General features: G+C 40.0%; 1 protein-coding gene across 3 annotated transcripts in view; it reads left to right on the top strand.

Annotated features, from left to right (window-relative positions):
- The window catches only part of plxdc1 (plexin domain containing 1), a 314569-nt gene that overhangs the window by 212583 nt on the left and 85381 nt on the right, over nt 1–16605 (top strand). For all 3 annotated transcript variants that reach the window (XM_052610764.1, XM_052610763.1, XM_052610766.1), the window contains exons 3-4: nt 1880–2023; nt 2206–2275. In XM_052610764.1, coding sequence (XP_052466724.1) covers nt 1880–2023; nt 2206–2275 — 214 coding nt within the window. The remainder of the gene's footprint in view (nt 1–1879; nt 2024–2205; nt 2276–16605) is intronic.

Genomic DNA, 16605 nt, shown 5'->3' with positions numbered 1-16605 from the left:
TAGTCCGAGAGCTTTCTGTCCCTCCATTGAAAACGTATGTACAGTATACTGTCCATGTCCAGAAAGGTAATAAAAACATCATTAAAGTAGTCCATGTGACATCAGAGGGTCAGTTAGAATTTGTTGAAGCATCGAAAATACATTTTGGAGTTAAAATAAATCAGTATTCCGGAGTAATTAATTTAATCAAACAGTACACTGACTGAAGTGCTGTGAAGAGAGAACTGAAAATGAATACCAAGCAGAACCAGATAACAAACGAAAGATTGACACGTTCCCCGAGCCGGCGGATGGTCTTCGACACTCCAAGGCGGAAGTTGGAGGGACGAGGGAGAGGAGGGAGCTAGGAGCCATGGTAGAGCCGCTGAGTCTAAGGGCCGAGGTAGAGTCCTGGACTCAGAGGCTGGAGGCAGAGACAAGTGATCCTCTAGCCATGACGCCGATGGAGACTGGCAGACCCGAGGCAAATCCAGCACACAGATAGTGGGCTGAGAGTGAGCATGGGGCAGACAGGAGACAGCGGAGGGTGGGTGGGAATTTGTGAGCACCAGTCTCTTTAGGGATGGAATGTGCTGCCCACACACCATGTAGCGACTTCCAATACTGGGAGTGCAGAAGACAGGGGAATGAAATTTGTGGTCATTTTTGGGTATGCAGAGATTTCAGGGTGGACAGAGAGCTCATATGAAGGCAGAAGAAGAGGGGGCATGTCTGCATATATATCCCAGTCCCAAACCATAGAATGCTGCTCCTCATCAGTCATGGTGCAGTGGGCAGAGCTTCCCTCTGTCTTAATAGCACTCTTAAACATGGCAAGCCCTGTTTGCCGGCCCTTACACCTGGTCTGACATAATGGGCTCTAGCTCTGCAGCAATCCTCAGCTCTGTCGCAGTTACTAGTGATGGCTCGTCGGTTGCGGCAGGCTCTTGCTCTCCATCATTGGTGGACTAAGGCTTTGGCTCCATGCAGCAGGGAGATGATGGGCTGAGCTCTGGGTCTGAAGTGTCATCCGCGATGTCCACAGTCAGCAGCGATCCACAGGACACCAGTGCACACTGGTCTTGTAGAATGTGCAGAAGCAGTAGTCTGGGTAATGGGTAAGGTTGGCGATTTCCAGGTGGCAGGATCAAGCATAATAAACAAAACAAAAACTGACCAAAACAACAACAACAACAAAAAGAAAACGACGGGGGAACACCGCTTTACTGTTGTATGGTCCGGTCTTTTGTCACAGTGTGGTGCATGATGGAGCACATAACGAAGAAAAAGATAATGATACACAGTCTTTAATAATCCACATAGGGGTAATCCATAGAAAGAAGGCAGAAAACACACGTACACATCAACGAGACCGGACAAACAACCACTGAACAGAATGCAACTTATACAGGGAATGTGAATCAGGGTAACGACTAGACACACCTGGACATAAAGACATAGTCAAACATGAGGGAAAAGTAGGTCACAAAGAGCACATGGGTAATGAAAAACACAAGAAAATGTCCATAACTGTGACAATATTATTTATAATGTACTAAATGTTTAGAAAATGTATTTTTAACAGCAGGGAGTACATATTATTTAAGGACTAATAATAATATTAATAAATCATCAAGGACTACCCAAATTTAATGTGTGTATGTGTGTGTGTGTGTGTGTGTGTGTGATAAAATGCATTCAACAAACTAACCAACCAACCAAATGCAAATATTATTGATTAAAAAAAATATTTTTTGCTGTACGTGCATTGCCTTATCTTGTATTTTGACCTCTTCTTCCTTTATCCTGCTCATTTTTATTGACTGATTAGTTATCAACGTTATGGAGTTTTATTTTATTTATTTATATATTTTAAATATTCTCTCTATTTGTCTCTCAGGAGGACTCCCAGAGGTACTACTCCTGGCGCAGTTTTGGTCCTGGTGACAAACACACACAGGATCTCTGGGTGGATCTTGATTCAGTGCATCAAGGACCTGTCAGAGTGCATGCTATCCTATCCAACACACACCGACAAGCATCGGTGAGAAAACCATGCAGAGATATTCCTGTTTTCTATGCACATGACTCACATGGGCTAAATAAACATCTTTTTCTAGCTTGTTATTTTGTTACTAGGCATTTTAACTCCCTGCCTACTTCCTTTTTCTTTCTATTTCTTCCTCATGTATCTTTTCATAATCATACTCCCTGTCTCCTTAATAGCGGGTGGCACTAACCTTTGACTTCCTTTTCTATGGACATCAAGTGAGACAAATCACCATAGCAACTGGAGGTATTGTATATAGACTCTGTTAACGATGTTAATGATGTAATAACTGCACATAATGTAAAAACTGCAAATAATGTAATAAGTATTACACCATTATTGTAATAAAATGTTCATATTGTAATTTTCTCAAAACTTAATAATATATTGAGCTCATCAGTGGTGTCAAAAGTATTGGAATTCATTACTCAAGTAGAAGTATAGATAATAGGGTTTAAAAAGACTTTTGTAGAAGTTGAAGTATCAACTCAAGCTTTTTACTCAAGTAAAAGTGTAAAAGTACTGGTTTAAAAAAACTACTTAAAGTATAAAAGTAAAAGTAATGTAAGGAAAAAAAAAATGGCATTAAGAGCAAAAACTTATTGTGCACTACCGCACCTCCTTGAAAAAACAATTTTCTAAAGGCCATTGGCCATAATGACTATAATGTTATATTAAAATGTTCATGTTGAAAAATTTGTGATGCACTAGGTTACCTGATTAAGCTGCATATATGCCCATTGAAAATGAACGCACTTTAGTACAATGCAAATACATTAAAGAACTAGAGATATGATGACTAGTTGCCTATAAGTATTGTTATGGTGCAAAAAGTCAAACTTCAGAGGCATGTCATCAATAAGCTTTAATGGAATGTAAATGTACATCCACGCTTACCTGCAGGAATCTGCGATGGCAATTGACAAGAACATTGGTGCAGGCTTAGTAACAATTACCCTTATATGGTTGTCTATATACAATAAACATTATAGTGCGGTCAAAATAAATGATTAATCCAACTAAATAATCAAAAACTAAAAATGACCAAAAATCCTGATACCTTCTTGATTGATAGCTTCCTGTATTTTCCAGTGTGTGTGTGTGTGGGGGGGGGTAATGAGTTACAAAGTTGGTATAGCCTACTTATTAGAACATTGTCATTTGCATCGTCAATCACAAACAATAATTTATTAAAACGTCTCGCTACCGAACTACCTACAGTAGCTTAAGTTGTGGAGGACGAAGACAAAGCAACCATTTGGTAAATGAGACAGTTAGAAAAAAATAACTTTTAATTAGGGTCCAGTGCCTTTTTGATACTTTTAAAACGGTACCGTCGCCTAAACGGTGCCTGAACCGATTCTAAGTCTAAAAGTCTTAGGCACATTAGTATTTTCACCCCAAAAACGTGTTTTAAGCCAGTTGTTTATATCTTTTACTGTAGTGTATCAGTAGGAAATAATCAGTTTACCATTCATTTTAAGGGGGGGGGGGGGGGGGGGGTGAAATGCTATTTCATGCATACTGAGTTTTTTACACTGTTAAAGAGTTGGATTCCCATGCTAAACATGGACGAAGTTTCAAAAATTAAGTTGTACGTTTGAAGGAGTATTTCTGTTCCAAAAATACTCCTTCCGGTTTGTCACAAGTTTCGGAAAGTTTTTTTTCGAGTATGGCTCTGTGTGACGTTAGATGGAGTGAAATTTCCTTATATGGGTCCTAAGGGCACTTCTGCCGGAAGAGCGCGCGCTCCCGTATAGCAGAGCACTGAGAGCACAACAGACATTCACTGATCAGAGCGAGAGCGTCGCGAAATGTCACAAAAGGAGTGTGTTTTTGGTTGCCAGGGCAAGACAACCCTTCACAGATTGCCAAAAGAGAAACAGCATTAAGGGACCAGTGGATGGAGTTTATTTTTACAGAGCATCAACGGAGTTGTGCAAGTGTTTGTGTTTGTTCCCCTGCATTTCGAAGATGCTTGTTTTACAAACAAGGCCCAGTTTGACGCCGGATTTGCACATTGTTTATTTCTTAAGGATAATGCAGTCCCAATGAAAAAGGGTCACGATCGTGTGTTGGAACCGCATGCGGTGAGTAAAACTGCTTCAAATATCTCTGTGTTGTTAACTTAGCTATTGGCGCGTAAGCACATCAAGTAAACAACATGCGATGTTGTCATCAAACTGCACTTTCCACATGTACAGCTTAAAAAAAAAAGACGACAATGTGGAACTTAGTCATTTTCCAAAACCGCTAAGCAAATATATGCAGTTTCAGTACATACCACATAGAGACGTCGTTGCTGATGCTTCTCTTGTTAAATCTGAGCCTCTGGATATGATTCTGGATCATAAATATACGCTGAATCTGACTGTTAGCCATGGTTTGTTTTGGTTGGTTTTGTCTTCACGGTAATATCACAGCTTCCAAACGCTCTCAAGGCAAAAGCCTACTGGCGCTCGTGATTCTTTAGCTCCGCCCACACGTCACGTCTCCAGCCGGTTGTGTTTTTCCGGGAAAAATCGGTACAGACTATCTTTCTCTTATGAATATAATAAACCTAAAGACTTTTTGGAGTTATGAAGGATGCAGTACTACTCTATAGGTACTCAAGATTAACAGGATATTGAGTGAAAACGAGCATTTCACCCCCCCCCCAATAACAATCTAGTGCAATTTTGAATGCACAAGTAGTCTGACAACGGCAGAATGAATGTCCAACCACAATCAAATCCAACCACAATCAAAATCACTCCATCCGGATGGCGCGATTTATCTGGATAGGTTTTTTTTTTATTATGACAAGCCGGAATGAAAACAAGCCGAAATGAAATTGCACTAACGAAGCTATTTTTAAAATGTAAGGAGTAGAAAGTACAGATACTTGCGTGAAAATGTAAGGAGTAGAAGTAAAAAAAGTCGGCTGAAAAATAATTACTCAAGTAAAGTATAGATACCCCAAATTTCTACTTAAGTAATGTAACAAAGTATTTGTACTTCGTTACTTGAAACTTCTCGAGCTCATGATATTTCAACAATTATTACATTATAAGCTATTTATTACATTATAAACACATAAACATTGTCATTTTTCATGAATGTAATAGGCTTTTTAAACATAAAAACACTGTTGAACTACCTACGAAATACACCAGATAAAATATCAGTGCATTTCTTATCATCATCATCATCATCATTGTACAATATTATATATAGTTAAAAGAGAATATATAAAATATATATAATAACACATGCACACATTATATATACAAATCCAATTCCAAAAAAGTTGGGACACTGTACAAATTGTGAGTAAAAATGAATGGAATAATTTAAAAATCTCATAAACTTATATTTTATTCACAATAGAATATAGATAACCTATCAAAAGTTGAAAGTGAGACATTTTGAAATTTTATGCCAAATATTGGCTCATTTTGGATATTATGAGAACTACACATTCCAAAAAAGTTGGGACAGGTAGAAATAAGAGGTTGGAAAAGTTAAATGTACACATAAGGAACAGCTGGATGACCAATATGCAACTTATTAGGTCAGCTGACAACATGATTGGGTATAAAAAGAGCCTCTCAGAGTGGCAGTGTCTCTCAGATGTCAAGATGGACAGAGGATCACCAATTCCCCCAATGCTGTGGGAATACTGGAGCAATATCAGAAAGGAATTTCTCAGAGAAAAATTGCAGAGAGTTTGAAGTTATCATCATCTACAGTGCATAATATTATCCAAAGATTCAGAGAATCTTGAACAATCTCTGTGCATAAGGGTCAAGGCCGGAAAACCATACTGGATGTCTGTGATCTTCGGTCCCTTAGACACTGCATCACATACAGGAGTGTTATTGTAATTTAAATCACAACATGGGCTCAGGATTACTTCTAGAAAACATTGTCGTTGAACACAATCTACTGTGCAATTCACATCATTTTGCACAGGAAAGCATGATACTTACAGGTACATACATACAATTGTACGTATGCATGTACACATAAATAATCATACAAAATAAGATAAATATATATATATATATATATATATATATATATATATATATATATATATATATATATATATATATAACCAAGAGGGCGGCGCGTCCACACGCAGCGGCTTCTCTCTGTCCCGACAGAACGGTGTTTTCGTGTTTTTTGTCTTATGAGTCGCAGTGTTTTTGTACGTTGTCATCGCGTCTACCTGTCTGTAAGCGCAAATACAGTCGCGAGTTTCTGCTTGATGTCGGCAGAACCGCATTTTTACAGTTAAACTCCGTGCACGCGGAACAGCTACGGGATCTCGATCTGCCATGGAGGCCTTCACCATCACCGACCCCCACTACTGCATCTCGCCCGCAGCGGAGGCGCCACAAGCGGCGTGAGAGGAAGCAGAAGAGGGGTAAGCTCGGAGGTATCCGGGCTAGGCTAACGGCTAACCCACACAAGCCATCTATCCCCACCATCGTACTGGCTAACGTACGCTCGTTGGACAATAAACTGGACTACATTCGATTACTACGCTCAACTCAGAGGACTGTAAGAGACTGTTGTGTTTTTGTGTTCACGGAAACATGGCTCAGCAACAGCGTTCCAGACGGCGCTATTCAGCTTGACCAGCTGACGTGCTATCAAGCGGACAGAGCTCTCGTCGCGGGAGGAAAAACCCGCGGCGGTGGGCTTTGTGTTTACATCAATGACGCGTGGTGCCACGATACTGTTGTGATCTGCAAACACTGCTCACCCCTGGTGGAGTTTATGATTATTAAGTGCCGGCCGTTCTATCTGCCGAGGGAATATACTGCTATACTGCTAATTTTGCTGTACATTCCCCCATTCAACATCTTCAGCAACAGGAACGACGCACTAAATTAACTGTACCAGCACATCAGTGAGCAGCAGACAGCACACCCCGATGCTTTTCTCATCATAGCTGGGGATTTCAACCATGCTGACCTTAAGAGTGTGCTTCCAAAAATACACCAGCACATCGAATTTCCAACAAGAAGTAATAACATTTTGGACTTTGTTTACACCACACAGAGAGGAGCTTACAAAGCCTTCCCCCTCCCCCACCTCGGAGCCTCAGACCACATCACTGTTATGCTAATGCCTGCATACAGACCACTCATTAAAGTCGCCAAACCAGTTTACAAACAGATTAATGTGTGGCCAGAAGGATCATCAGAGGTTCTTCAGGACTGCTTCAACACAACTGACTGGGACATGTTTAAACAGGCTGCCACATGCAATAACACCACTGACCTCCAGGAGTACTCAGAGACTGTCACTGCCTACATCAATAAGTGTATTGATGATGTAACGGTCACAAAAACCATCACTGTCCGGGCCAACCAGAAGCCATGGATGACAGGGGAGGTCTACAGACTCCTGAAGACACGGAACGCTGCCTTCAGAGCTTGAGATGAGGTGGGCCTGAGAACAGCTAGGGCCAACCTGTCCCGTGGCATCAGAGAGGCTAAGAGACAGCACTCTAGGAGGATAGCTCATCAATTCAGCGACAACTGAGACACTAGGAACCTGTGGCAGGGGACACAGACCATTACGGACTACAAGCCCCCACCACGGACCTGTGACAACAACATCTATCTGCTGAACGAGCTGAACACCTTCTTCGCTCGCTTTGAGCAACAAAACAGCACCACTGCACAGAAGACTCCACCTCCTCCAGGCGACCAGGCGATGACGCTGACCCCAGACAGCGTGAGGAGATCCTTCAGTAGGATCAATGCCCGCAAAGCTCTGTGTCCTGACAACATCCCTGGGCGTGTACTGAAGGACTGTGCAGCAGAACTCACTGATGTCTTCAGACATTTTTAACATCTCACTGAGTCAGGCTGTAGTTCCCACATGTTTCAAAACTACGACCATCATTCCAGTTCCGAAGAAACCATCTCCATCCTGCTTCAATGACTACCGTCCTGTTGCACTTACCCCAATCCTCATGAAGTGCTTTGAATGGTTAGTCATGCAGCACATCAAGTCTGCCCTCCCCCCCTCCCTGGACCCCTTCCAGTTTGCATATCGGTCCAACCGGTCAACCGATGATGCCATCGCCACTGCCGTCCACTCAGCACTCACCCATCTGGACTAAAAGGACTCATGTCAGAATGCTGTTCATAGACTTCATTTCAGCATTCAACACAATCATCCCTCAACAGCTCATTTACAGCTGATTCAGCTGGGGCTCAACAATACGCTGTGCAACTGGCTGTTGGACATTCTGACTGGAAAACCTCAGGCAGTACAGGTCGGCAACAACATATCCAGCACCATCACACTGAACACTGGGGCCCCCTCCTCTTCACTCTGCTGACCCATGTGTAGCAGAAATGAGTCGAACCAGACAAATTAAAGAGTCTATCAGAGCTGTGTGCATTGAAACGAGAGCCGAACTCCTCAGGAAGTCATAAATCAGTTCTAGTGCCACAAGAACCAAGCAAGATAACCAACCAACCAACTTGTTCACACAACAGCTTTCAACATTAACACCAATAGAACAATTATTAACAATTTTAATTCGAAGAAGAGATTGTCAAATTTATTGTTCGTGATTGAAATGCAACGCTGGACATCACATGTAAACCCAGGAGATCAAGTTAAATACTTGCATTGACTTCCCCCATCCAGCAGAACCAGACTGAAATTCCTAAGGGGGAAGGGCTTTAAACCTTTGTCTTCACAGAAAAGTCCCTTTGCCAGAGAATGGCAAAGAAACTGCTTTTTGTACATTATATATGGACCAGAATGAACTCAAAAAGACTTATAAATGAATCATTCCATTGCTTAACTCCATATTCATTTATGTGTAACCCACAAATTTGACTATCATGTATAATCACTTATTGTGTATGTCTTTCGATAACTATAGGATATATAGTCATGTCTAGTATTGATATAATCGAATTTTCTTGCTTGATATTGTCCTGACAATCATTTATTTGTAAAATATATCATAATCGTGTTATAGGAATCATGTCCAAAATTAGATCCTGCGAGGCAGGAACCACATTCTTGGTAAGATAAACAAATGATTTATGATCCCCCGAGCCAAGACCATATCTGATTGGTCAAGGCAACATTTGAGGGGTGGCCCACAAGGAAGTTTAAATACTTTGGACACCATGAAATTCTGCTTTTAGTTCGAGCATTGCTTGTGCTATCAGTCATGGCTTGCTTTTAGTCTGCTTTTAGTCCCTAGCTGCTGCTATTAGCCATGTCGGCTTTTAGTTCCAGCCTTGCTCGTGCTATCAGTCATGCCTGCTCTTAGCTTTTAGCTTGTAGCTTTGCTAACTAGCTTTAGCTTGTAGCATCTAGCCATGCGGTTAGTCATCATTGTTCTTTGAGCGCGGTTCCAGCGTGCCTGCCTGCTGCTACTATGCCACGATGAGAAGGAACACAACCTAGTCTTATTTCTTTTCTTTTCCGTTTGAGAGTTTCGTGTTCTGAGTTAAGTTTTGTAACGTCGAGTCTCCGACGCCTGACCTCGGATGCCCGTTCAACTTCGACCAGCGCACACGACTCTGCACTTTCAGCTAACGCCCAACAACCACGGGCTTCCCAAGACGTCACTTCACTACTGAACTTCCAGCCAATCAGCGACACCGGGATACCCCTTTCAACGGGAGTCCCTTTCACAGGAAACAAAGGCAACGTATCCCCAGATATTTGTTGTGCTGGTGTATCTAATATAATTTTAGTCACATTGAGGAACTCAATGCAAGGGCTAATTACGTGATTGAAGGTTGTTCATGTCTATGCAATTTAACGTATTGCTGTAAACTCAGAATTCCATATTTATATATTAACTCATCTTTTCCTTACTTTCGATCTTCCTGCAACTTGTGGGAATGTGTGAGTGCGTGCGTTTATGTGTTAGATTAGTTTATATGTCTTAGATTTATCTAATAAAGCCTTATTCATATTGAAAAGAGAAGTATCTTGTGTTTTGTGCTTACAAGTTAATGTCTTAAACTGCCGATCTTGTTACTGTGCTAATTGATAGTGTTTTCACTATAGTTTGGATATTAGTATCCAGCGCAGATTTGAGGTTAAACGGCTCGTTCACTGAACCGCAGGCGCGTCTCCGTGAACAGCCGTGAAACAGTGATTCTGTTCAAATTCCCTTTAAAATCTTAAATGATTCCCTTTGAGCTAAATTGAGCTAAGTTTCCCTTACACATGACTGCACACCATCACACAACTCCAATCTCTTTATTAAGTTTGCAGATGACACGACTGTGGTGGGTCTCATTAGCAACAAAGATGAGACTAACTACATGAGTGAGGTGAGCCGCCTGGCCAAGTGGTGCAGTGACAACAATCTGTCTCTGAACGTGGAGAAGACAAAGGAGATTGTTGTAGACTTAAGAAGAGCACATACTCAGCACATTCCTCTGACCATCAATGGTGCGACTGTGGAGAGAGTGAGCAGCACCAAGTTCCTGGGTGTGCACATCACAGAGGACCTCTCCTGGACTGAAAACACTGCAGCACTGGCCAAGAAATCACAACAGCGTCTCTACTTCCTCCGCAAACTGAGGAGAGCCAGAGCCCCACCCCCCATCATGTACACCTTCTACAGAGGCAACATCGAGAGCATTCTGTCGAGCTGCATCACTGTGTGGTATGGCGCCTGCAACGCGTCCTGCCGAAAGACTCTGCAACGCATAGTGAGAGCAGCTGAGAAGATCATTGGTGTCTCTCTCCCCTCCCTCCAGGACATTTATGGAACACGTCTCACCTGCAAAGCCCTCTGCATCACAGGTGATCCCACTCACCCATCACACAGCTTTTTCAGCCTGCTACCATCAGGGAGGAGACTGCGGAGTCTCCAGGCCAGGACCAGCAGACTGAAGGACAGCTTCATCCACCAGGCTCTCCCTCCCGAACCTGCCCCCCCTCCCCTCTTCTTCCCCAGGCACCACTGAACTATGAACGCCGCCCCCACACTAATTATATGATGGCATGCACTAGTCACTTGTGCAGCAGTGGTCTGCTCACTACCTCATTCAGCATGGAACTGACGTCATTCCACTACCTCATCAGTCAGTTAAATAACTGCTCTTGGTCACTTGTCACTTGTCACTTTAATCAGACTTAATAAGATATTTTTATCTGCACTGTTGTTCACTTCATTGATTTGCACTATATCTGTCATTTGCCTTGCGCTGCTTTATTTAACTTTATTTTTAATTTTATTAAATGTCTTTTTTTATCATTCCCTTATTGTATAGTTGTATCTACATTTTATATTTGATCTAGTTATTTTTTAGGCTTTAATGTTAATGTTATCTGTATGCACCGGCGTCTGAGAGTAACGCAATTTCGATTCTCTGTATGTATGTACTGTACATGTGGAAATTGACAATAAAGCAGATTTGAACTTGAACTTTAATGTATATATATATATATATATATATATATATATATATATATATATATATATATATATATATATTAGGGGTGTAACGGTTCACAAAATTCACGGTTCGGTTCGGTTCAATACACTGATGTCACGGTTCGGTTCGGTTCGGTACGGTTCGGTACGTTTTAGATACAGCAAAAAGAAAAAATTGGCAGATAAATTTCCTTGATTTTTTAAAAAATGTTTTATTTATTAAAACTAACAAAGTATGTGGTTTTTTTACATTGAACAATGATGGAGCTATTCTTTACCCATCTTCTATGGTGTTTTCTTAGCAGCATACTGTATAAAACAAAAATAGCTCCTTATAAATTTTTTTTAAAAAATTAAATGTAATATTGTTGTAGTGGTTATGAACAAATACAAAGATGTAACTCTTTTTATATGGAACTCTATAACTCTTTATATTTAGTGTGTTTTTACTCAATTGGTTCTCTATAGAGCTTATGTTTTTTGGAACAAAGCAGGAATTATGGTCTGTCTGAAATGGGCTCGTGAAGGAATATTGTAATGGGGCTCAATTACATTAAGCATGTTCTTAAAACCTGCGTTTTCCACTACAGAGTAAGGTCTCATATCCGCGGCTATAACGTAAATGCACCATTCGCTGCGGTGATGTCCGTATACGGAGCCCGGGACGTCACCTGTAGGAGAAAAAAAAGCAATCCGTGGCGACGGTTTTGCAATCCGTCCCCTCAGTTTATAAACCGTACTCACGAATTCATAAACTGTTCACTCGATTTAACAAATCGTGCCCACGGATTAACAAACCGTGCCCACGAATTTCCAATCCGTGCACTTAGATTTTGTAAACCGTACCCTCGGTTTTTGAATCCGTACCCACGAATTCATAATCCGTGCGCACGCTTTCGCAATCCGTTCCCTCGGATTTGTAAACCGTACTCACGGATTCATGCAGCAAACTCCTACGTGTTAACATACAGTTTTATTGAATATTATTATGTGGAATAGGTTTACAGCAAAGTGTCTTAAGTGATTCTCTATCAAGTGTAGTACGAGGTGGAATACAAAGATTTAATAAGAAAGATGCGCATTAAAATCTTGTTTAATTGCTGATAATCTATAATAGCACTTGATTATTATTGTGCAATAAACCTGGCATTGTGACTGACTCTGGAGTAATTTTTTCCTCTTTTGTAAGTTATTTTGGATAAAAGATTCTTATGCATAACCTGTTTAATAATATATAATAATGATACAAATAAAAATAAAGTTATTTTTTATAATTTTAATTTGTAGGCTAAATAAATGAGTACAAGACAGTAAAAATATTTGTCGTAAAATAATTTGTGAATTGCTTTATTTTTAAATAACCTTTGGACAGTTTTGGAAATGCTTGTGTACAATTCTTTCTTAACATGAAGACTTATTTTTGTGATTTTATTATACTAAGCTCCACCCACCTCACCCCACCTGCCGGAGTTAGATGCATGTTTCACTGTTAAGTGTAAAATGCGTGTCAGTTTTCAAATCCGAGGGAACGGATTGCGAAAGCGTGCGCACGGATTATGAATTCGTGGGTACGGATTCAAAAACCGAGGGTACGGTTTACACAATCTAAACGCACGGACTGGGAATTCGTGGGCACGGTTTGTTAATCCTGGGTACGATTTGTTAAACCGAGTGAACAGTTTATTAATTCATGAGCACGGTTTATAAACTGAGGGGACGGATTGCAAAACCGTCGCCACGGATTGATGTTTTTTCTCTCCTACAGGTGACGTGCGGGGCTCCGTACCGAGCCTTCAGCGCGTACTGAGTGAGTGAGCGCCTGACTGAGTAGCCAACATAAACATATAAGTTGGTGTTTTTTTTTCTTCGGGGGTGTCAGGGGCATTGCCTGTTACGTCGTTTGGGTTATTGGGCTACCTTGTTGAACGCATAACATTATATTTCACACACCTTTTTTATTTTCCAAATTTAATTAATTAGTCCAACGAACCGTTCGGTACATAATGCGTACCGCGTACCGAACCGAAAGCCTCGTACCGAACGGTTCAATACGAATACGCGTATCGTTACACCCCTAATATATATATATATATATATATATATGTAACGATAAAAACTCCATACTCATCGGGAAGAAGGAGGCAGGAACCGGCGCACAATCAAAACATAATTTTAATATTCAAAAATAAATACAAAACGGCGCACCAGCCCCTCACGGCCGACTGGTGCGCATAAATAAAAACCAAAACCAAAACATAAAATAATGTCCCAGGCCTGGTCCTCTCTCGTCCTTCACGGTCGTCGCTCCAGTTTTATATCCTTCCATCTCCTACGTGGGACTCGATACTGGCGGTGGGGCGCAGGTGTAGCTCATCTTCAATCACTACACCTGGCCTCACTCCTCGTTCCCACGCCTCTCGGGCCCCGCCCCACTCGCCACAATATATATATATATACTCTTATTGACCAAAAAGGTGTAGGCAGAAACTAAAGCTTATTATGCTTACCCTTAAAGAGCCACACAGATGGGAAATCAAAAATTAACTGTATTACGGTGTATGATGTAGCTGTCCATCGGTGTAAACAGTGTGCAAAGTAATTAAACCAAAAAGTACACAATTTATAAAGTTATTGGCTTCTAAAGTAAGGAGTCGACTCTGAATCGCTGAAACGAGTCGTTATAGATTTCAAATCTTTTGCCCATCTCTATGTACGTCACTAGGAACACTTTGCATAATAATCTCCACCTACCGTCTTGGGAGAAACGGAACTCTGACCTGCCCCACCCCCCCACACAGACGCTCTGGTTGGTGTGATAGCATCATGTCGAGGAGACAGTGTGTTTTTAATTGTAAAGGCAAGTTTGTTTTATTTTCAATGCCAAAGAATGAAGATCAGAAGAACCAATGGCTAAAATTCATTTTTACCACAATACCAGAGCAGTACAACAAATCCCTTTTGTTGTGTTCACAACATTTCACTGATGACTGCTTTTCTAATCTTGGTGAGTACAAGGCGGGATTTTCAAAGCGTTTGGGCATAAAAGAGGGTTCATTACCAACTTTATTTAGACCAACGAGCATCTCCGAATCACAACGTGAAATATGATTATGAAGTTGTGTGTTTGTTTTCTCCCGAGCGTCTTATCAGTATGTGTGCTGTCTGCAGCCTTTGTCTGCACTGATCTTCATTTACAAACACGTCATTAAAATGAAGTGTAACAAGTGCTGCTAACAGATATTCTGTGATTAAAGTAATCCATATGAAAACAATGCGATGTCCGTTTTTCACGTCTCCCTTCATTATATCTAATGTGACCATGCCCCCACGCTGAACACGCTATTCAGATACAAACTGAAGCGCGCGGCTTGAATACACCCACACAGAAGAAAAAGCAGCGAGACTTTTCAAGTTTTTTATTTTACTGTTTGCTTCGCGATGAGAGGAATAAGACATAATTCACCCCAAAAAGATGCTAACGCATTGTTTACCATGACGCTGTGTGCGGAACAACTAATCAAAACTGACTATGTCAGTTGACCAATCAGAACACAGTATGCTACCGAAAGGTGGGGTTTAAGGAAACTGAATCTTTTGAACAGCTTCGCGCGAACCGTTTGGGGATCTCTGAGAATTTAGGTAATTTTAAAATGATATTTTGACAAAATGACAATGTTTTTTAACCTAGGATGGATTTAAACCTATTGTACAGTACTTATAAACAGTGATAGTAAGCTTAGAATTTTCATCTTACTGGCTCTTTAACTCCACACAAGCAGCACTAATTGATATTCATTTAATATAACATATAGTTTATTCTAAATGTGTATTTAGAAGAACATGCATTATTATTATTATTATTATTATTATTATTATTATTATTATCACTACTACTACTAACATTATCATCACTATTCAGTATATATTTTCATTACGAATCCTTATTAAAGAATTTTTAATAAACTATCCTTTTTTAACTCATCAGAGAAGCTATTCCAAAGCTGAACACCTTTATTTGATGGGCAGTTTATTCTTAAATTATTTCTACAATATGGTATATTAAACATATTATGTCCCTTTAAGGTTGTAATTACGGTCTCTCAAGCTGAACATATGTTGTCTTGCCTTATACACAAATTTATCAGTATACAAATCTACCAAGTCGTAGAATTTTAATGTTTTCAACTGGATAAACAAAGGATTTGTTGGAGTATTATATGGAGGATGTGTAATTATTCTGATGACCTTTTTGTGTAGTAGAAAAACTGGAGTAGTTCTGGTTTATATGTATTTCCCCAGATTTCTATTCCATATGTTAAATATGGAGTGATGAGAGAACTGTACAATTTTAATATTATTTTCTATCAATTTATTATTAAAAATACCATGGATTTTGTTTTAGATAAATGCAAAGATAGTTTATTTGAGTCGAACCAGCTCTTTAGTTTGTATAGTTCTCTCTCCAGAACCATTACCAACTCTTCCAGATTTGAAGACCTGAGCAATAAACATTGGTGTCGTCAGCAAACAAGACATAATTGAGGACATCAGACACCTTACAAATGTCGTTAATACAGTATAGAGCAAACATAATTTAGGTCGCAACACTGAGCCTTGCAGAACTCCACAACTTATTCTCTGCAATTTACAATATACAACATTTATGTGTACATACTGAAGCCTATCCGTTAAGTAATTTTCAACCTAAGAATGTGCTATCTCCCTAAAACCATACTTTTGCAATTTATGTAATAAGATATTGTGATCTATTGTGTCGAAGGATTTCTGTAAATCTGGGAAAAAAAATCCAACTGTGTACTTTTTTTTATTTATTGCTTGTGTAATATTTTCAACTAAATACATTTTATATAATTCACATATCATTTACAGTATTGTTCAAAATAATAGCAGTACAATGTGACTAACCAGAATAATCAAGGTTTTTAGTATATTTTTTATTGCTACGTGGCAAACAAGTTACCAGTAGGTTCAGTAGATTGTCAGAAAACAAACAAGACCCAGCATTCATGATATGCACGCTCTTAAGGCTGTGCAATTGGGCAATTAGTTGAAAGGGGTGTGTTCAAAAAAATAGCAGTGTCTACCTTTGACTGTACAAACTCAAAACTATTTTGTACAAACATTT

The sequence above is a fragment of the Carassius gibelio genome, chromosome A12, assembly GCF_023724105.1.
Source record: "Carassius gibelio isolate Cgi1373 ecotype wild population from Czech Republic chromosome A12, carGib1.2-hapl.c, whole genome shotgun sequence".
In the NCBI taxonomy this organism is placed as follows: Eukaryota; Metazoa; Chordata; class Actinopteri; order Cypriniformes; family Cyprinidae; genus Carassius; species Carassius gibelio.
This window is presented reverse-complemented; position numbering and strand designations above follow the sequence as displayed.